Here is a 23,554-nt window from a genome sequence, read left to right as displayed (position 1 = left end):
GTCAAAAACTACTTTTGCTGGTGCTACAAGGCTCAATGCATATTTCCAAAACTTGACTTGTCGCATGGTATTGGTATTGTTGAGATTTGTCTCCGCTCAAAGTGGTTGATGCACAAATTTGAAGTGACTGATTGGCCCCTAAAACATAAGAAACTTCTTAACCCTTGTGCTGCCTTCAGGTCACATGACCAAAAGGTTTATAACGAACCATCGTTGTGTTTACCCAATTTTACCCAATACAAAAGCAATTTGTTTTTCTTTTAACCTTCGCAATGTGGGGGGTCTGAGACAGCCCAACGGTTATGGGAAAATGCTTCACTTTGTTTTTGTATGCGGTAAAGTTGTTGCAAACGACGGTGGGTCACAATGACTGATGGGTCAGAATGACCCGAGGAGAACACAAGAGTTAAAATACCTAAAAGGCAATGTATATCAAAGGGTAATAACACAATGTTTAAATCTTTAAACAAGTCTCTAGGAACAATTCACTAAATAATTACAATATGTGTAGCCTATATCTAGGCTAACCCTATATATATTATAGTTGTTTTTCATATCTATATTGTCATGAGATGTTATTGTTGATTGGCCTAATTCTGTATGTACAAAAATAAATAAAGGTATGTATATACATATATAGCCTACACATAAATGCGATTCATAAAAATAACGTGACAAAGGTTATTGACTAATCCAAGGTTGCTTTAGCTATATTCTATAGTAGCCTTTGACGGCTCTGGTTTAGCTCAACATCCTGCAAAACATGGCGTCCCTCTCAACTATTCAGGTGCTATCACCGTCCGTTCATGCTAATCAGGGACGGCACTGAACATCATGGCCGTCCATACTCTGCAATCCCTGCCATCGGCGTCCGTTCATGCTCTATGCTCCCCCTAGCTACGGACCTTACTGTAAACCCATGATGTGACCAGAAGATGGTACTGTTTGATTTCTAATGAGACATTTTCCCACATTTCCCTCAGAGCAACCACACCCATTCATGACAATCACACTAAAGTCATACCTTACATAACATTTAGTTGTGTACATGACTTTGCATGTGTCCCTCTTCAAAATAAGATATTTAGCCACTAAATTAGTCAATGTGAAACTGATTCCCCCACATGATGGGTTACTTTGCTAGGTCTCAAAGCAATTGCATGTTGGTAAGAGACAGGAAGGGAAGATAATTAAGTTGAGTTGGTGCTGATGGCTCTGTGGGCATTTTACTCTGGGGGATGAGTGGAGCATCTTATATGGCCTTCTGTCTGCTCAGTGTAAGGGGCTATAGAGGCAGTTGCTCTGAACTTTGGCTATAGAAGGACTGTGTCCTGTTTCATTGTTTGTGTTAATTAAAGTATTGTTTGAAGATGACCACACAAAGGACAGTTGACCATTTGGCTGGCCATCCCCTGTGGTTTTATAATCTACTGCTCTGGAGAGAGATGCCACATCAAAGAACTGTGAGACAATTGGTATGGAGATGTATTGTATAAAACTATCACTATGTTGAGTTAGGCAATCACAGAGTTTGCTACATTGATTGACTGACCTTATAGAATGCCATTTGATCTAAAGTTTATATAAGGCAGTGGATGTGTGATAGTTCTCTATCACTCTTGCTAACGATATGTGACTAGCACACCCTTCGTAATGACTGATCACAAAGTACTTTGTTTAATCTTAAACAACAAACTAAATAAATGACGGCCAACAGCGAGTTTCCAGGTCCCTTCCAACGTCTATAAAGCAGAACAATGGATTTTTGGTGTTTCAAAACCCATTGACACTGTATGACTATGTTTAGCTTGTGTTCTGCTCCTCTCTCTTGCCAACCGTCTCTGGAGGAGGGGATCCCTCTCTGAATTGCTCCTCCCAAGGTTTCTTCCATTTTTTCCCCCGTTGGGAGTTTTTCTGGGAGTTTTTCCTTGTCTTCCTTGAGGGTTTAGGTTGGTTGAGGAGCAGTTCTATGGGCGTATGTGAAGCCCTCTGTGACATGCTTGCGTGTAAAAAGGGCTATACAAATAAATTTGATTTGATTTGATAAATTATATTGAAACCGCCATTTTGACTATGTTCAAATCTACACAGTGCCGTTAGAATTTTCTATGACAATGTATAAAACCAGTCATGAGCCAGGTTTTGCGCATTTTTCCTTTATAAATCACAATCAGGGTGAGATTGACCGCACGTGAACGAGCCACTGACCCCGCCTTGCCTCCTCCCATAAATGAATATGCAGATGGCCTATAAATGCACTCCTGAGGTCATTTCTTTGTCGGAATTAAAATGAACATGCAAAAAAAAAAAAATTCACAGACCATGAGATCGAGGTTCTAACAACAGAGGTGGAGGCGAGAAAATGTGTCCTGTCATCAGGTATAAGCAACAAAAGAAAGTCGGCGGAGTGGAAAACTGTCACTATTTGCGCCCTTTCTTGTTTTTAACCTGTAGATTTAGCTAAATATAAAGTGCATTACAATTATTATCAGGGCTCTATCTATTAGGCACTCTATCTGCGGTCTCTCGAATCCGTCTTAGATCCGAGCTGCACTTGCAGTTTCCACACATATAACAAACCAGACTGGCTGCACTCTATCTGCGGTCTCTCGAATCCGTCTTTGAACTGAGCTGCCAAGTGCAGTTTCTAAAACATATAACACAACAAAACACACTCCACAAACCACAAGCCACGGTCTTTGTGGTTTCCCAAATAAAATAAAACACAAAAATAACCCTAATAATAATAATAATAAAAAATAATCAAGATATAATAATAATAAAAATAATAATACAAATAAAAGAAAAATGTAACTCAACGAAATACAATCCGCAGGCTTTGCGGGAATCCAAAACACAACCCACAGTCTTTGCGGTATCTCGAGCCGTAATCTTTGGGGTATCTCGAGCCACAATCTTTGTGGTTTCCCAATATAAATAAAATGTAACTCAACAAAATAAATGAAATGTAACACATAATCATTAGTGCAAGTCAAAATACAAGCCGCGATCTTTGCGGGAATCCAAAGCAAATCTATAAAAACAATAATATAACTACTAAAAGTTGTAAAACCCTTCTGAGATAAAATTTGTAAAATGCTTTGGTTTTTTCTTCTTTTCCGCTAAATGGCTCAATAGTCTCGAGACGAGACGAGACGAGACGAGACGAGGCTCAATAGCTCAAAAAGTCCTGGACCCGATTTTTTCCAATTTGTCCCAATTATACAACAGGTCCCTCAGTACTCCCACATTTCTAGTGGCCCATGTGCGCCTATAGGTGGCGCTATAAGCCACGCCCAGAGTCTACGTGATTTCCCCAGCGCCTTATCACTCCAAAATGCCTGAAAATTGGTAAACATGCCTTATTTCTCATGGAGAACAAAAAAGCCTCAAGGACCCATATTGTCAGACTTATGAATTTTCTTGTACTGTCCAAATTTGGTACAACCTTTAAAACCCTTCTCCTCATGAACTATAGATCCAATCGGCTTTACATTTTTTCCAGATGTGTAGAATACATGTTTTTATAAAATATATAATTGAATAAGAAAGGCAATACAAAATGGCTGAAACAAGTGTATTTATGTAAATGTACACACTGCCGCAATATCTTTGTGTTAATAAATCAAATATAATTTTGACTGACTTTGCGTTGCGTCGCACAGCATTTTCACCCCTTGTCCCGCACGTAGCATATTGAAAATGCTGTGCGATACAGCGCAAGAGGGACAGGTGGTCATTGCTGCAGTCTCCCAGTCATGTAGATTCACCCTCTACAACATCCGGAAGATCGAAGATACCTGTCTGAGCACTCCACCCAGCTGCTAGTCCAAGCACTGGTCCTCTCCAAGTTGGACTACTGCAACTCGCTGCTTGCTTGCTTCCAGCATGTGCAACCCGCCCTCTTCAGAGGATTCAGAACGCAGCGACCTGCCTGGTCTACAATCTACCCAGACTCTCCCATGTTACCCCGCTCCTCATCTCTCTCCACTGGCTACCCATCAATGCCCGTATCAGATTCAAGACCCTGGTACTGACCTTCCGAGCAGTGAACGGGACTGCACCCGACTACATCAAGTCTCTCCTGCAGCCTTACACCCCCACCCGTCACCTACGGTCTTCTTCGGACAACCGCCTGGTGGTCCCACCGCTCAAGACCGCCCAGTCCACAAGCTCACACAAGCTCTTCTCCTGCCTGGCCCCCCAATGGTGGAACCAGCTCCCCACCTCCATCAGGGACACTGACTGTCTCCCCACCTTCAAGAATAGGCTCAAGACGCACTTGTTCCGGGAATACAACGGCACTTTGGAATGCTTGGCTGGACCTGATGTTAGTTTCCTCCAGGATTGCAATTGTTGCGCTTGTAGGTTAGTTATAACGAAGTTAATTCTCAAACTCTTGTACTCGCTGTGAAATATTTTACTGTTGATTGTTCTTCTACTGTTGTTATTCTTCTGTTTTAAGGGTCTTCCCTTTGGCGCTTGTTTAGTTTTTCACAATGTATGCTTCATGTTTTGGCTGCTTGCAATGTTTGGGACTACTTCGTTGTTATGATCAGTGACCTATGCTCTTTTGTAAAGCTCTTTCTTGAAAGTCGCTTTGGGTATAAGCGTCTGCTAAATGCGTAAATGTAAATGTACCCAGCATGCAGTGCGGTATGTCAAATAGGCAAAGACTTGTGGAAAATAGTGCGGTTACAACAGCCGTGCGAGGGATTTCAGTTGTTGTGTTTGTTTAGTTAGATGTTTGTAATGTTATTGTTTACCAGTTAATATAATCTTGGTGGTCACCCTGATTGTGCATGTTGTGTATTTTAATAGGACCAGAGAGTCGGCTGATGTACTGCCAGAGGCCATTCTTGCAAGGATCTGAGCATGAGCTCTGCCTTAGCTCGGTTGCCCACATGACTATTGTTAATTGTGCATTGAATGAGATTCTGGAAAGAGATCAGCTCAAGAAGAGTTACAATATCTGAGGGCTATCACACAAAACCAGGATAAGGGATTACGTCAGGATATTCAAGTTATCCTGGATGAAATTAGCTTTGAGTTGGTTTCACGAAAGCAGGTTGAAGTAAACCCAGCCAAGTAACTATGGAGATTTATTCTTTGCAGCTAGCCTGCTCCAAAGCAGACTAAAATTAATCCTAGAGTCTCATGTGTTAAATCAGCTGCCGCTCTGATCCGAAATAAACGTTTTTAACATTTATTCCGTTGTCTTCTGAATGTGTTCTTATGTATTTTTTATTAATATGCATTACTTGTCACTATTGCTGTCACGAGTTTGATTTTAAACCCTACTATTGCAGTTGTTTAGAAATGTTTGATGAAGTTGCAACTGTGATTTCATTGACGTCAGTAATACAGGCGATACACAATGCTCAAAAAAATAAAGGGAACACTAAATTAACACATCCTAGATCTGAATGAATGAAATAATCTCATTAAACACTTTTTATTTTATTGTTATTTTAGTGTTCCCTTTATTTTTTGAGCAGTGTATAAAGTCTCCTTCACCTGTGTTTCTTACTGCACCATGGCATGCCCATTTCTGAACAAAGTTTTGGATGACGAAGCATTGATAGTGAGACGTGCTTTCAGACGTGAGAGGTTAATACATTGTTTTACAGTGTGGATTGAAGTCATTTCTTTTTCTAGTTCTTTATCTCCAGATACAGTTTCCTCAGTGTTTTCTTATTGATTTCAATACCAAGGTCTAGATCCTGGAGACTTTTACTGACAGCAATCTGTTCATCTGCCAGCTCAATTTGCTTTTTCAGATGTTAAGTAGAGACATCTGACAGTTTGTGAATTCTGTAAACCCCCCATTGATTAGCACAGCAGGAATTGTGCATGATTTAGATTTCCTTTAGCCCATACTTACTATGTTGCCAGGCTGGCTGTCAGGCCTGCTGTGCCTGGATCCTGTTACAAATATATATTATGAGTGCTATATAACTGACTTTTATTGTGTTAATTGTTGTGTGGTTTGAGTTGTATATTCTCATGTGATGCCTTCTTGCTGCATACACATGCAGCAAAGAATAAACTGATCTGAAATGACTTCTCATCCATTATGGGCTAAATTTGCATTTCCATATGATTTACTTGATGCCTCAGGCCTTCTGGAGTACAGTGACACAGTCTCCTCATCATCAGCTGCAGAAGCCCCTTCCCATACTGCAGAAGTTCCCTCCCCCTGCCATATTGAATAGACTTTGTATTGACAGGATGTGCCAAGCCATGTGCTTTTTTTTTTTTTTTTTTTTTTTACATAAATGGATGAGAAAGTGAAACAATGTCAATCCAGATGTACATAGTTGGGATAAGTGCACCTTCGCGGCTTTCTTAAATAGACCATGGTATCGATCACAGATTGACTGATGTAGAAGTGGAGAAGACGCGTGTGGCATATTTTCACCAGCTCCAGGCTTCACCCCAGCTGAAGAATTGGCCCATATGCTTTTAATGAATAATACTCACTGGATCTTCATCTGGTGGCAGGAGAGTAACTGTGTCGCTGTTTCAAACCAAGGAAGGCCTGTGATGGAAGGGATTCAGGGTGGGACAGCTACTGACCACCTGCAAAAACTGCCCTCTTCATACAAGGTACTTGCAGGCCTTGTGTGTCCAGTGACACAGTTACTCTCCTGCCACCAGATGAAGATCCAATGAGTATTATTCATTAAAAGCACATGGGCCAATTCTTCAGCTGGGGTGAAGCCTGGAGCTGGTGAAAATATGCCACACGCGTCTTCTCCACTTCTACATCAGTCAATCTGTGATCGATACCATGGTCTATTTAAGAAAGCCGCGAAGGTGCACTTATCCCAACTATGTACATCTGGATTGACATTGTTTCACTTTCTCATCCATTTATGTAAATGTCTTCATTGCCTCAATATCTTTGTGACAATAAATCATTTTGACTGATTGTTTCAAACCTTATTGGCTTTGAGATTACATCATTCTGAAGTAATACCATGTGCAATTTCATGCAATTTGACATTAAAATGTAGACAGTTTCTCATGCTTTGTCCCAAAGCTGACCAAAGGTAATACTTTGCCCTTTCTATTCATGAAATCGCAATAGTTGGTGTATAGCAGAGAGGATAGAGAGACTGACTTGTAACCTTGTGCTCATGAGTTCAAATCCCCATTCAGTTAGCCAAACATGAAGTTGTTTTGCTTCTACATTGTACATTTTTATAATTTTTTGCCATTTTGCGGAGGAACTGGCATCTCTGCTTGTAGCTCTATTTTGTTCCATAGTTTTGTCCAATCCAGCAGCACAGATTTGATTTATTTACAGGACACATCTTTTTTGAAACCTCCTGTCCTCTCACCTTCCACAACCAAAAGCAATCTTGAACATGCAATACCACTAAAACAAACTCAGTCACCATCACAAATAAGTCAATGTCAAATGTACAGTATATCTCAAATAGAAATGCCCTACTGTGTATGTCCTTGATTAGTGCAGTTCATGACAAAGTAAAAGTCTGATAAAAGCTGACCATGGCATGGGTTGTGAGTGCATCATCTATTTTGATGGTGTTGGTATCAATGCTGGTGTGCAGAGAAGCTCCAAACTTGACATTAAGACAAGCATAGTTCCACAGCTCAGGAGCTGCCACATGCAGGTCAAAGGTGATTTGCCAGCGCTGGCATACGTCAGGTGACACTTCAATAGAAACAAAAATAATCAAGTCTGTGTTTGCTTTGACAGACGATGGAGGCGTTAGTTTGCTGTGCAATACATCAGCATAGCCCTAACCCTTAAGATCTGAAGTTTAGCAAAAACTTTGAGGACTGTTCTTAGTTTTAATGTTTAGTAGAAATATAGTTGGTTACATTCAATAAATAAATATTCCAATGAGATGGTGAAAAGTAGATATTTTTTGTCCACTGCTAATGATCTAAATATCAAATATGTAACAGAACTTGTATATTCGTTTTTTTTACTTTAGCATCTATATATCTATGGGGTTCTGTTGTGTTGGAACACAAATGTACATCACCAAGGAAGACCTTTGTGTCATTATGTCTGCTTTCCCTCTGGGTGACTCCGCTGTTATTATCAGCTTCACCTTTACCCCCCCATCATCCTCATTTTTGCGACAAACGTATAAATCAACAATGTTTATAAAAGTAGTCATTCCTTTTTATTCATTTTAATTTAAGGCAATCCAATACAAAGCATTTCACAACCCACCGTATGACAACAATCTTGTACAATAAAAACTCATAAAAAAAGAAAAGATAACTAAAGGGAGGCATGCAGCTGGCCTGATGCAGCTGGCCTGATGCAGCTGGCCTGATGCAGCTGGCCTGATGCAGCTGGCCTGATGCAGCTGGCCTGATGCAGCTGGCCTGATGCAGCTGGCCTGATGCAGCTGGCCTGATGCAGCTGGCCTGATGCAGATGGCCTGATGCAGATGGCCTGATGCAGCTGGCCTGATGCAGATGGCTTGATGCAGCTGGCCTGATGCAGCTGGCCTGATGCAGCTGGCCTGATGCAGCTGGCCTGATGCAGCTGGCCTGATGCAGCTGGCCTGATGCAGCTGGCCTGATGCAGCTGGCCTGATGCAGATGGCTTGATGCAGCTGGCCTGATGCAGCTGGCCTGATGCAGCTGGCCTGATGCAGCTGGCCTGATGCAGCTGGCCTGATGCAGCTGGCCTGATGCAGATGGCCTGATGCAGATGGCCTGATGCAGCTGGCCTGATGCAGCTGGCCTGATGCAGCTGGCCTGATGCAGCTGGCCTGATGCAGCTGGCCTGATGCAGATGGCCTGATGCAGATGGCCTGATGCAGATGGCCTGATGCAGCTGGCCTGATGCAGCTGGCCTGATGCAGCTGGCCTGATGCAGCTGGCCTGATGCAGCTGGCCTGATGCAGCTGGCCTGATGCAGCTGGCCTGATGCAGCTGGCCTGATGCAGCTGGCCTGATGCAGCTGGCCTGATGCAGATGGCCTGATGCAGATGGCCTGATGCAGCTGGCCTGATGCAGCTGGCCTGATGCAGCTGGCTGTCGGGTTAGTGGGACGGCCATCAACACTGGTCACACAGATCAACCACAAAGTTCAAATGGGGAGGAGCCATATCATGTTAGACCTCTCACAGAAGAATGGGTGAATATTTATATATATATATATAGTCATTTAGCAGACACTCTTATCCAGAGCGACTTACAGTAAGTACAGGGACATTCCCCCGAGGAAAGTAGGGTGAAGTGCCTTGCCCAAGGACACGTCATATTGGCACGGCCGGGAATTGAATTGGTGACCTTCAGATTACTAGCCCTATTCCCTAACCGCTCAGCCACCTGACTCCTGCTTTAGTCACCCTTTCACACATGACTGGGTGAATATTTAATCACCCTCACATGTTAATGCGTGAATATTTGGTCACCCTCTCACATATGAATGGGTGAATATTTAGTCACCCTCTCACAGATGAATGGGTAAATATTTAGTCACCCTCTCACAGATGAATGGGTGAATATTGGGGACCAGAATCTAAAGGAAACAATTAATGTTGAGTTGCTTTAAACAAATAAATTTGTATCGCACGTTGATAATTGAATTACATTTCAGATATGAAACAAATCATAGATCTATATCATTATAATAATCTTACATTGCTAGCCTTCTAGGTTGCTCGTTTTTCCAGTAATACCTTTGGCAAGCTTTGAGTTGTTGGTGTTTGTTTCCTTCCATGTGGACGGTGGAGTGCAAAGCCAGGATCAATACAATAACCCTAACCCCAAACCATGATCAATACAATAACCCTAACCCCAAACCATGATCAATACAATAACCCTAACCCCAAACCAGGATCTGCAGTCGAGGGAAGGAGATAGAACCTGGACTATGACATCACCTTACAGATGACATAGAACCTGGACAAAAGAGAGTGAAAGTCTTATATATTTGCATTTCCCCACATAACATTTTAAAAGGCAATGTGTCAGGGGGTGTAACATTAACAATTATGTCATAATTTAGCAGACACTTCAAAACTAACATACATGGGGAATTGAATGTGCTCTATCTTGATTTGTAGTAAAATATTCTATCAGAAAACTCATTCCCAGTTATGAGATTGAGAAAGAGGGATGCCATGTCTGATGTGAATCAGAATCAGAATGGGATTTATTCGATGTAAATCCCATTCGTGTGATGTTTGATTTGATGGCCAGGCATGAACAAACCAAGCGTTGGTGAGTAGACAGTGCTAGGTGGCGAGGGTCCTGCCACCCTGGCTCCGCGTCTGGGTCATGGGCAAGCCCAAACTGAACCTGCTGATTTGGGTCATGGGCAAGCCCAAACTGAACCTGCTGATTTGGGTCATGGGCAAGCCCAAACTGAACTTGCTGATTTGTAAAAAATAAATAAAAATCTGCGGTTATTCAAGACTCAAAATCTGTGGAATTCTGCAGATGAAGTCGATATAGCTTTAAAGAGATTCAATCTTTTGGATAATTTTATTGCAAGATTCCTCTGTCCTCATAAAGATTGCATGAAAACTCCCTGGCCTTGTCTCTTGCTGTAATTTTGTTTGATAAGGGTTTCCGTCCAGGGGCGAATCTAGGTTCCCACTTTTGGGGGGGCTAAGCCCCTAGATAAAACCTATTATTTTTCATGTGACCCAGCAAAATTAGGGGGGTCTGAACATGCCGTTCCCCCACAATCAATTAAGACGTTTAGATTTAAAATACGAAGAAGAAAAAAAATAATAATATAATTTTTTGGGGGGTAAAGAAACTTTTGGGGGGGCTCCAGCCCTCCCTTCCTTCGCTTGCTATCACATAGATCTACCTTCACTTGTGGCAATGGGCTCTGTCTATAGGTCAAAAATGTCTAAAGAATCGAGACATAAGCTACAATGAGTTGACTAGTTTGTTTATTTTTTTGCCTCAGGCCAATACGTTTGATTTGATATTCTGCATGTTTTTGTTGGAATTCCGCGCTCGCAAATTTCGTGAGGCAGTTAGAACCGAAACTGTACTGTAGCTAGTGGGTATGTGCCAGTGGAGCGAGTGGTACGTGACAGGAGATAGTGGTACATGCCAGTGCCTCCGCTAGTACATGACAGTGGGTAGTGGTTGACAAATGCTTAGTTTGTCTGCTGTTTTGAGTGCTGCAGCAGCCCATAACAACTGATCAATGACATAACTTGCTGAGAAGTTATTAACGCTATGCTTAAACTGACATTTACATTCACAACGTCATTACGAACAAAATTATTTTCTCCCATATCACTTTTTGACACAGGTTGACTTTAAAATGATGTAACTTCAGTCATGATAAAGATATCTTAAGTGATTTAATGAGTGAGTGATTTAAACAGATTTGCATCCAGGAGAGTTTGTAGTTTCCAATATGTACAAAACCCAGAAAGTACATTTGCAATCATAGGGTGTCATTTATTGACATGGTTCTTCATATGAAAATATTGAACTTATATTAACAACTATATTTACTCAGGAGTATCAAAATGTAAATGTCGGCTACACTATATTGACTTCAGTTATTACAATTTTTTATAATTAATTATATACGCCACTAGAAGGCGCTGATAACAACACAACGATGTGCATTAGAGACGTAGGAGAGTCTACAACGGTGGCTCATGTGCACGCTTAAATTCAGGCTTGGTCATGGACATAGAATCGTGCCGTTGAGGGTCTTGTTTAACAAATGTAATCAATAACTTTTTTTAAGTAAGAGGGAATGCAAAAATATTTGACGTGCCTATTTTTTCACCTGCCCATTAAGGTCCCAGAATGTGACGTAACATTGTGAAAATAAACATTCTTATTAATGCAACATGCTGGTCGGCTACAGCTTCAGTTTTTTTGGCACAAGAGAAGAGAAAGCAAACAGTCCAGTTCTTGCTGCCATAATTGGCACTAACATGCACATAATCCAGATGGAATGGTCTCTATGTTCCAGGTGTTGGCACAGAGTACAAACACTCTTTATTCTTCATGATTTTTCACGAACACAACCCTACATCCCCACGTCACAATGTCACCATGTCCCCATGTCACCATGTCACCATGTCCCCATGTCCCCATGTCACCATGTCACCATGTCCCCATGTCCCCATGTCACCATGTCACCCATGTCACCCATGTCACCATGTCCCCATGTCCCCATGTCCCCATGTCACCATGTCACCATGTCACCATTTCCCCATGTCACCATGTCACCATGTCACCATGTCACCATGTCCCCATGTCCCCATGTCACCATGTCACCATGTCACCATGTCACCATGTCCCCATGTCACCATGTCACCATGTCACCATGTCACCATGTCCCCATGTCACCATGTCAGAGACAGTTTAAACTGTGGGCAGGAGGTGTGGCATCATCTGCAGGATAACACATTCCAGATATTGTAGATATTGTATATATAGTAACACGATCATCTCCAAAAATAATAACGAAACATTTACAATTGAAGCATGTCTCTTTAAGGGATAAAGTGCTTCCCTTGAAGTTGTCTGTGAGAAATATGTAAATTACTCAAACACACTCCGGATGTCCACGTCTACACAACTCTTGATGATAAAATCTATCAGTAGGTTTCACTGTACAGATCATCTCTTATTAACTCCCATATACACAAAATTGTACCAAAATAATGATCAGTTTACACCAATTTCACCCCATTAATCTCACTTGCTCATTGAAAATGTCTTACTCATGGGGTGTGATTTGTTGACATGGGCAGAGTACTTTTTTCCATTGTACTTGAGGAACCAGAGAGCACGGTTAGAGTTGGGTATCAGAGAGCACGGTTAGAGTTAGGTATCAGAGAGCAGGGTTAGAGTTAGGTATCAGAGATTACTGTCATGGCAGAGATCCGTCTTTTTGCTACATTGTGGACATGTAGTCTCCTCTCATCTTAACATGATTTTGTTCAACTTAAGAACTTTTAATGTCTTCTAAGGTAGCAGTAAAGCAATCAACTGTTGGATAAAAGACAATTAAAATGATCCTTTCAGATATACTGAAAATGAAGTAGTTGTGTTTAGTGTTCTAAACAGTCTTATTGAGTGGCTGAGTGTCAACACACAACTGCATAGAAAGGAGACTGAAAGTGAGAACCACGTAGTCAATCACATATTTCTGTGTGATTTATAGTTTAAGTATAAATTGCTTTTTAATTTAGTGTCCAATTCATAACATTAACAGCAATCAGAGTATTGACCAACATGTTTGTCTAATGCATCCCTTGTGGCTCCATGCATCGTGTTTGTGTGTCTTGATCAATAAACAGCACTCAGTGGCCAAGGTGGAGATTTAAATACAAAATAAAAAATGTTGGTTCTCCTGGTATTCATACAATACATTATTGGTATGGTGATAGCAGTAACACATTTGTCACAGAATTAAAAACACTGCTTTTTAAACAGTTGGGATGAGGAACCATAGTTAGACCGAAGGGGACAATTAGAGACATTGGAAGGAACAAGTCAGTGTAAATATTAAACAATAATTATTTTTTGATGTAAAATGAACTGTTACTTGTGCTTTTAGACACCTTGTGAAAAGTGCAAAATTGTTGAAATATTACTGAGCTCTGTAGTAGAAATCTATCAGGGACGTTCATATAGAAACATGTTTTGTACATATCTATTATATAAACATGCAACTTTTGAAATTGTTAAAGGATAAATACGATGCCTTAACTTCATCTGAATGACCAACATGCTTCTATAAACCCACGCGTTGAGAGGTGGATCCCTGTCAACACCACGAGAACCCCAACCAGACATCCTAACCCACTGCAACACTTCAAACAGAATCTGACTAAAATTATTTGAACCTCAAACCTAAAACAAACATATTTATTGAGAGGTGTCTAAAAATGTCACCTTAAACAGGCTATGAGAAGCCACACCAAGGTCAGCCAAGGTCAAAGTTTGGATGAGGGCACACTTGTCCTAATACATTTAACAATAACAATAAACAGGCACAAGTTTTAACCACATGACCTCAAAGTGACCTGCTCTCACACCAGACATGAAACAGTCACAGTCTTAATTTGATAAAAAGACGTTTAGTTCACTAATTCACTGTTCATTCAAGACCTGATACAGCATTTTCCTCTCTCCCTCACAGTCTCTGTCACTCCTTCTTCAAAAATAAACAAAACAGATAAAACCATGACAAAGAGAAACCACCTCTTGAGGAGTCACTGGGAGGTACTAACACAAACGTTTCCTCCCACCTGTATGTCACTTCTCTTTGTTATATATTCATGGGAAGTTTCCCAGTGGGCTGCCTAAATTGGCCAAAATCTAATCTCCCATCAGTGCTCGGTTAAAGTGGGGCTCAGATCTGTGTGTGGTGGGTGTGTCCTGGGGGCGTGTAGGGGGGCGGGGCAGGGTTGGGCTTGATCCCTCTGCTCTTCATATAGGAGATGAACTGGTCTGGGATCTCTGCTAGCACGTCTTTGGCCAGACGAGCCATGCTCAACACATGGTTGCCTGTCCGGTCCATGTAGTCACGGAATGGGACAAACTACAAGGGAGGAAGGAAGCCAGCGTGGAGGAAAGGGAGGGATATACAGACAGAGGCAGAGACAGAGTGGAGTAGAAAGATTAGGAATTCTCACCACAAAAAGACGGGTCTATGACTAGACAGGTTAACCTTTTTAACATTGAACCATTTAACAGCAAAACTCCATATGCTGTGCATATGGAATAAGTGTGAATTTAAATATGAGAATGTTTTGTAGTGTGTACACTATAAATCAATAGAGTTTACAGGTAATGATGTGGGTCACCTGAACTATGTCTCGCTCTGCCAGCTTTCCTCTGGAGGAAATCCTGATGTCATCTCCATCTAGCTCTACCATGGCTGCAGACGGCACAGCAGACAGACAGACACACATGAAGCCACATGTACATGTTAGCATTCATGAGGGCACATACACAGTATTTGTTTTCTCCCGATAACTTTTTAATCCCCAAGTTGGAACCAAATGACTCATTCCTCAGGTTATGCAGTTCAATCAATATTAATTATCCTATAAGAATTCTGTATGTAAAAAATCCTCCCTCCTAACATTTGCAATCAGATGACTAAAAATAATCCATAAACAAACTGCACACATCCACTTACTCAGCTCCCCTCTATTGAACCAAATAGTAATTTCCTCCACATTTACTTCTGACTAATAGTTGTAAAGGAGAGTGGTTGCACTACCTGGCTGTGAGCTGTTCCAAGTTGAGTGAGTGTGAATACATTGGCCCTGTATCAGTCATTTCATCGTCTGAGTTCATGTTGAAGATGAGAATGTGGGTAGGCAGCCCACTGTACGGTAATTCTGCACTCCAACTATCAATTCTCAGACATTGAAAAGGTGAAAGCTTTCTATTAGGGGTTCAAGGTTAGCACCTAACTTACCTCACTCATTATGAGTATCAACATTGGTGGATACATTTTGTAAGCTGTTGCTAAATAGTATATTATTTGTTTGGAACAAACAAAATATAGTACACAAGGATATAGACAGTTGTCTGTACTTAATCTATCATATTTCTTCTTTATATGTACTTAAGGCTAAGGTTATGGGTAACTGATAAATTGTGTTAAAAAAGTTGCCTCTTTACCATCAAACTCAGCCTGCCCCACTCCCACGATGATGATGGACATGGGGAGCTTAGCGCCCTGTGGAAGAGACACTACTACTTTAATACATACATTCATTCCTATACTTTTATTTTATTAAAAAGGATCTTAACAGCGTACCAGACATGGGTGTTGAAGTGGTGTATACATGGGTTTGGGGAATTACACAAATATCAATTGTATATATATATTTTTAAAGGAAGTACACATGCCAGATCACAGTGCACTTCTATACCATTGCTAAGGTTCTATCAATCAGCAGGAGCATCAGCAGAAGGTCCAGTAACAGTGAACAAGTCGGTACTGCTACTCAGACGTACCAAGTCTGAAGGAGCAGGCTAATGCTAATGTCTGAAGGAGCAGGCTAATGTCTGAAGGAGCAGGCTAATGCTAATGTCTGAAGGAGCAGGCTAATGCTAATGCTAATGTAACACTGATGATTCTTAGTTTGTCTTAATCCAGTGGAGATGGTGAAGGATTCTGGTGATTTATCTGCAGCACCTTATCAGCAATGACCCCTCTGCTATCTGCAGCACCTTATCAGCAATGACCCCTCTGCTATGGAAGAATAGGGAATTTGCAGAATTGGCTGATGGAAAGGTTGTGTGTTTCAGTGAATCCCTAACTTCTTGACATCTTATCTGTCTGAAAGGGGACGATGAACAGGACCCAATCTTGATCAGTGTGATCCCATGTGTATTCTGTACCTCAAATCCAATTTTGCACTTTTTCAATCGGCCCGCTCATCTTATATGTTAAAAACCTCTGTTTGCTCAGTAAATCCTGACTCTTTACGGAGAGCCTTTAGGCCAGAGGGAGTCCCCTAAGCTGCCAGGTCAGACCAGCACCAGGTCAGACTCAGCACTGATCTTTGTTACTTAACTCTAACCCTAATTATTCAGATTGTTTCTAATACATTCATGAAGTCAAATAACAAGCCAAGTGCAAAATAACAACAATCTACACTGGTAGGACAACGTTTAGAAAAACCTGATGACACAGACCCTCACGTGTCTCACAGACACACGTGTCAGCTGAACAGGACTGAGGAAACAGCAAAAACACTTCTGTCACCAGAGGGGAAGGTGTTAATAAAGTGTGATGTTGGGTACTGGAGACTTTGTGGGCCGGGAGTGGAGAGAGAGGAAGGTGGGGCCAACTACACAGCTTGGGCGCCCATCTTACCAGAACCCTCCCAGCCACTCCCAACACACACCATGCAAGGCAGGACATTCTACTGTACTTCACTGTAAATATTGGCACAATTATACCCACTTAGAAAAAGGACATATTTACATTAAGAAACATGCAATTAGTGTTTGCATGTTTACTGCAAACACACAAAAATAGCAAGGTGTGTGTTACTGACTGGTTTGCTGGACCGATTCTCTCTGTGGACATGCTCTTACTTGATCCAATACATTGGTGGAGGATATGTATATGTGATTGGAAGTGAAGGGCGTTACCCAGTTAAAGTGTTTGTGTTGAGGTGTGAGTGTGTATGAGCATGTTCGTCTGTTAGCGAATAGCAGGTAGTGCCTCATCAAACCTTGCTCTTTTTTTGCTTCATTTTCAGGTTTACACTTCGTAATTGTGCAGACTTAATCAGTCTGTCTAAAGCGCTTCCTGTTGCTACGTATTCTCAGGAAGACAATTTTATTGAACAAGTACATTTTTATCTCCAGGACAAGACTTAACATAGCAAGTCAGCCAACCTGGGGGCGGGAGCTGCTTCTGTATATCTCAGCCTGCGCTGGAACAGACTGACGTGCCCAAATGATCAGTGTTCAACAGCTCCTGTCAGTCCTCCCACTCACACACACACGAGCCAACGTGCATACTAAGAAACTTGCACACACATACACACCACTCACACAATGTGTACAACACACACGTATGTACATACATACAAACACACGCCACAAACATCAAACGGCACCTAAAATAACCCACGCATCATTGCCCCACTTATGCCACCTTCTCATCATTGCCCCACTTATGCCACCTTCTCCAACTGGGATTGGCAGCTGTGAAGAATGGTAATAAGAAAACAAATAACGCGTCAATCAACACCAGTTACCGCCACGGTAATCGCACTGCACTCACACCAGATAGAAACCGCTCCTGTCCAAAGAAGAAGGGGGAAAAATACCATCCCATAATATTCTGGACACATAGAATAAAAGATCACCTGTGGCCACTTGGGCTTCCACTCTCATTTGGTATTTACACCTTCTATTGCTCTATTATCTCCAGCAGGCAGATGGTTTATGTGGGGCGTCAGGGCGGACTGTTGTCAGTACAGAGAAGGCTTTTTAATACTAATTAAACTGGTGCCCAGATATTAAGCAAGAATGGGCTTGGAGAAGGCCAGTCTCTGTTCTCTGGAAGTGTCAAATCCTAGTTTAGTGCCAGTAGTGTCAAAAACGTTCCCAAATGTTAGAGGGTTCTCTATGTTCAGGAGCTTGTCCCTGGTCAGAGAACTCAGGGAATCCTGGCAGAGCACGGAATTAAACATAACTAAACAAGCAGACGGGTTAGGGTAACTAACCCTAACTAACCCGCACTGATTGGCCGTGTCTGCCATCTGCGGCGCCATCTTTGGATCACGAATGTAGTGACCAAAACGATCATGGTCAGTATTATATATTCTGTTATATATTCGCTACAAGGTTACAAAATGTCCTGAGCGCTGTCACTGCCTTCCTTCACGTTTTCACATCAAACAAAACCCACGATGCATCTTGCGCCTGTGTCAGACTGTTGGTTAGTTTGGTAATGCTGGACTGAAGTCACATCCGACCCCCCCACAACCCATGACTCAGCCTCACCCCCTCCTGAATACAGTGGTCTTCTATGTGATCCCCTGGTGTATGTATCCGATTGGTTAGGTTTAGGGCAGAGCAGGATGTTCAGTGAGAGCATTTAGGGGTAGGGAGAAGGGGAAGAGAAACACGAGCAAGGAGTGAAGGCCGGATGGAAGGAGAGAAAAACACATGAAAGATGGAAGAGAGGGAAATAAGGGAGTTAGATGGCTGAGCGGTTAGGGAATCGGGCTATTACTCAGAAGGTTGCCGGTTCGATTCCCGGCCGTGTCAAATGACGTTGTGTCCTTGGGCAAGGCACTTCACCCTACTTGCCTCGGGGGAAATGTCCCTGTATTTACTGTGAGTCGCTCTGGATTGGAGCGTCTGCTAAATGACTAAATGTTAATGAAATGAGAAGGTGCAACACAAAACAAAGCCAGAGAGAATGGTTTTTAGGAGGACGTAAGAGAAAAAGAACATGAATGGAAAGGAAAGAATGAGAGAAAAGAAAAATGAGACTGTCTAATTTTTTTTACTGAGGGAAAGAGAGGGAGAACAAGAGAAAGTGAAGAGATAGACACAAGAACAGCTACTGGAGGGAGCATCTCTTCCTCTAAATGATGCAAAACCACAGCAGCAGCAGAAGAAGAAAGGAGAACAAGTGGGTCAGTGTTCCTGAAACCTGAAACGGGGACAGGATGGGCTAGAGAAAGGTGCACACACTCTCTCTCACAAACACACACACACACACACACTTTCAGAAGCTCACACGCATAAATCCATAAACATCCATTTGTATAAGCAAATACATGCTTATACAAATACAAATTCAATCATACATGTGAATGTCCACACACTCCAAAACAAACATTTTGACTGTGCAGACATTCCAGCACACTTTTACTACTAAGCACATTACACAACCTCCACCAATGTGTTACATGAAGTAAGAGAAGTCCAAAAAACAGAAGCAGTGTAGCACAGTAGTCAGTAACACAGCCAGATGATGCGGGTATAAGGTAAGGCAGAGTTACGCCAGGTGCAGTGTGGAGGGTGTGGTCAGGTAGATGGAGCCAAGCAGGAGGGCAGAGCCAAAGCCAGGTAAGATAGAGCAGCAGGCAAGATCTTAAAAGGAAGGTGTGGCTGTTCTAACGGTTTGACTAACAGTCGCAAATTCCCTTTAAATCCAGTTTGCTGGGTGGTCTGGTGCCTGAGGGTGGCACCACTGGCATCTCAGGAGGACCTAGTTTGATGAGGCGCCCCCTCAGAGGACACCACACATGATGACAGTCTGCTATCCAAAACAGTTGTTCCACAGCTCAGAGACAGAGAATGGCTATGTCAACTTAGAAGGTCAGACCGATATGTGAAGAGTTGGCAGTTGACATTATAAATCGAGAAGTCATTCTGTCACTTTATTTCAGCCCTCTTTCTTCCCCTTTTTCAATGTCCCCTCTTCGTTGACTCGGTCGCTTTCTATTTCATCCCTCCTCCACACATGTCCTCCCTCACTCCATTTAGCTGTGTTTGTCTTTCATTACACCCCCGATGCTCTTTCTTTATTTGTCCTTTTCTCTCCCTCCCTATTTAATCTTCTCCTTTCCCATTTTCTTCCTTTTCTCGCTCCCTCTTTATCCTGTCCTACTTTCTATCGCCTTTTTCTTCGTTTACTTTTTTTACAGTTTTTCAAACATCACTTTGAAACCAGTGTTTAGCCTGACATTGGTGTTTTCACTGGCAAGGTACGTTGCCTCTAACCTCGAGTTTAGCAGTACTGCTGGTGTCTGATACTCACGTTGACGATGGCTTCCTTGGTTTGGGCCATGTCTGATATGACGCCATCTGTGATGATGAGAAGCACAAAGTACTGGGAACCATCCTGAACTGCCGCTGCATATCTGTGGGAAAACACACACACACACACACATGCCCTCACACACACACACACACACACACACACAGAGAGAGCTCAAGATGTAGTCTTTCAACCATTATTTGCCGATCGTCAGATTGTCAGATCCTTAATCACCATTAAACGAATAATTTCTCATTATCCTATCACAAAAGAACGCTATGACCTAGGACTCAAATAAATGTGACGCTTGATTATGACGCTAGCTTCTCTCTGTTCAGGCCCTCGCTCCAGCTAACATCCTATTTTCAGACCTATTCAGATGCTAAGTGATGCGATAACTGTCGGCTCGTGTATTTATAATTATCTTGCCAGTCGCCTCGTCTCTCTTTTTAGGGGAATTTAGAAACATTTTATAGCACTATCTATCTTCTAGTTCATTCCACTCCAATCAACCCTCACCTCCACCTTCTGCCGGCACTTCACCTCTGTCTTTTAGAATGTATGTGAGACCTTCATCACTGCTAGGTTAGGGTAACCCTAGCCCTACCCCTGCTGAATCCTTTTTGATGGTGACAATGTCAAACATCTCCCTCATATATGGCCATGGGTGATCAGGAATGTCTCTATTCTCAGTCATGTCGACATCACTAACTCCCTCTGTCTCATCCATAATGTAACTTTTATTTTAGTTTTTCCTACCTTTCAAAACAAAAACAATCAAAAATAAGTTTTCAACCTTTTTTTAACGTTTTCTTTCGCACACACAGTGAAAGTAAAGGAGACAGGAGGAGAGGGGAGAGAACAGATAAGCCTAAAACAGAGCAGAGTCCAATAGAGTGGAGTATCAAGTACTCATCAACGATGCAAACCTATTTTAAAAAAGAAAATAGTTGAAATCTTTCAAAACTTTTTTTCAAAACTTTTGTTAGAAAATATTTTTGTGAAAATATCCGATCGTTGATGAGTAGGCCTACTTGATGACAACTCTACTATACTAACTCTACTATACTAACTCTACTATACTAACTCTACTATACTAACTCTACTATACTAACTCTACTATACTAACTCTACTATACTAACTCTACTATACTCTATTGTAATCTGCTCTGCTTTACTCAACTCTGTTACAGGCTTCTCTACTCTCCCCTCTTCTCCTTTCACCGTGGGGGGAAACGTTTTAGAAAGTTTTTCAAAAGTTTTTTTAGCAGAGCACAATAGAGTACAGTAGCATATAGTCGAGTCCTCATCAAGTACTCATCAATGATACAAACTACAGTTTTGAAAATATATAATTGTAAAGCAGATTAGAGCAGAGTACAATAGAGTAGAGTCCTCATCAAGTCTGCCTTGCTCCATGGTAGCTTTGTAGATTAGTACACGTTTGTTGTGATTGTGCCTGCTGCGTTTGTTGCGCAATGACAATAAATAATATTGATCATGCCACCAAATAGCGATTTAAACTAAAGTAACAAGGCTTGTTCTGAAAGTGAAAAGTTGTCAGAAAATGACAGTGAAGTAAAGTACTGATACCAGAAGAATCTACTTAAGTAACTGGTCACTTCCCATCTCTAATGATAGGCTAGCGCTGCTGATGAGTCATGATCGAGCTGAAGCCCTCCTGTGTCACAGTGAGAGAGGATTGGCCTCCCTTCGGTAGTGGTTCAGGGTGACTGATTCACAGCATTACTTTGTTCATTGATGCGATTACAAAAGTGTATACAATGTTTTCAAAGGTGTCTAAACTTATTGAATAGATCATGTGTCATGTTTATGGTGATTTAACAATGAATAATTCATAGATAAATATGAATACATCTTAAATTTGTGTTTGCAGTTAATTGCTTTTAATAAGGAAAGACAAACTAAGAACATGGCACATTTGTATGTTCTTAGCGTTATGCTGTACTTTACGTTACTCTATGCCAGAAGCAGGTGCAGGTTATGACCTTACCTGGCAACATGGTTCACAACAGGGGCGAAGTTGGTTGGACCGTATAGTTGTACGGTCTTTAGACTCTGGTGGTAGGCCTCCAGGATTCCCTCAATGCCGTTACAGTAGGGGTTGTCCATGTTGCCATTCTGGAGAGGACAGGAGTTCAGTCGGATAAAAGGTGATGTCTTGTTCCCCTCGTAATAATGCAGCAGGTTGAAGACAGACTTTTCATATCAAAGAAACATAGATACAACACACTCACACTAGTTACTTACCAGGGGGAACTCATGTGACACCCTTCCATCAGGGGGCAGCTTGGCCCCAAAGCCCAGGGCAGGGAACATCTTATCACTGTCATAGTCCTGGATGATCTCGCCCACAGCCTTCAGGGCCATGGCGTAGGCGTTCATCTGGTACGGGTTCATGTAGTGGAGGGAGGTGGACTGCGAAGGGTTACCTGAGCGGGTCAAAGGTCAGGAGGTTATTTCAATAAGAAGCAGTTGTGTGGAGTTCCTCCAGAAAATGCGAAGATGAGGACATTCAGATCAGCGGTGGGACCTTGAATACAGTGGTGAGCATTTGCAAACGAATGAATGTTGTTTCCAACATCAGCCAAACAGTAGCATACAAAATAAATACCCCATGACCTCTACAAACTACAGTTGGTTAGAAGGGAAAATGTAAAATAATTGCATCTTAACTATAGCAACTGTTTGTGAGCAAGCCTGCCATCACTACTGAATGGGGTGTGTCCATATCATGTAGGACTATTATCTTTCTGGGATTATAAATATGATTATTCAGAGGGGGACTTTGCAGGTCTATATTATATGGACCTCAAAGTATCCTTTGAAGCAACACAACATAACAATGGTCTTGGATTAATTGCAGGTCATGCTGAGCACTGGAAAGGCTGCATACTGCTCCTAATAACAGGCGTTTAGGATCCCTTCCTCAATCCTTTGGGAAGTAAATCCCCATTTTGTCTCTAACTGCCATAGAAAGCTTGACTCTTATCCATAATTACTGGCTGTAAGTAGAGTCATTAGCCATAAGAGTGGCTTTCAGCCTGGGGTCCTTCTGTGAAGCTGAGGGCTTGTGCAGCCATCTCATCTGAGCTGAGTCACAGCGTGTGACCAGGCGCACAGGAACAAAGACTACAAGACTATATCCATAACCCTCTGCCTAAGCCTAACCCCAGTGTATCCATAACCCTCTGCCTAAGCCTAACCCCAGTGTATCCATAACCCTCTGCCTAAGCCTAACCCCAGTGTATCCATAACCCTCTGCCTAAGCCTAAC

General features: G+C 42.0%; 1 protein-coding gene across 4 annotated transcripts in view; it reads right to left on the bottom strand.

The window, feature by feature from the left end:
- Positions 1-11,949: 11,949 nt before the first annotated feature.
- Positions 11,950-23,554, bottom strand: part of cpne5b (copine Vb) — a 103,551-nt gene continuing 91,946 nt past the window's right edge. For all 4 annotated transcript variants that reach the window (XM_084704326.1, XM_084704323.1, XM_084704324.1 and 1 more), the window contains 6 exons: positions 22,529-22,710; positions 22,272-22,399; positions 20,258-20,360; positions 15,637-15,694; positions 14,808-14,881; positions 11,950-14,542 (listed from right to left, as the gene is read on the bottom strand). In XM_084704326.1, coding sequence (XP_084560452.1) covers positions 14,354-14,542; positions 14,808-14,881; positions 15,637-15,694; positions 20,258-20,360; positions 22,272-22,399; positions 22,529-22,710 — 734 coding nt within the window. In that variant the 3' untranslated portion in view covers positions 11,950-14,353. The remainder of the gene's footprint in view (positions 14,543-14,807; positions 14,882-15,636; positions 15,695-20,257; positions 20,361-22,271; positions 22,400-22,528; positions 22,711-23,554) is intronic.

The sequence above is a fragment of the Hypomesus nipponensis genome, chromosome 9 (genome assembly GCF_054491055.1).
Source record: "Hypomesus nipponensis isolate SF chromosome 9, ASM5449105v1, whole genome shotgun sequence".
In the NCBI taxonomy this organism is placed as follows: domain Eukaryota; kingdom Metazoa; phylum Chordata; class Actinopteri; order Osmeriformes; family Osmeridae; genus Hypomesus; species Hypomesus nipponensis.
Note: the sequence above shows the minus strand (reverse complement) of the source record. Positions and strands in the feature narration are given on the sequence as shown.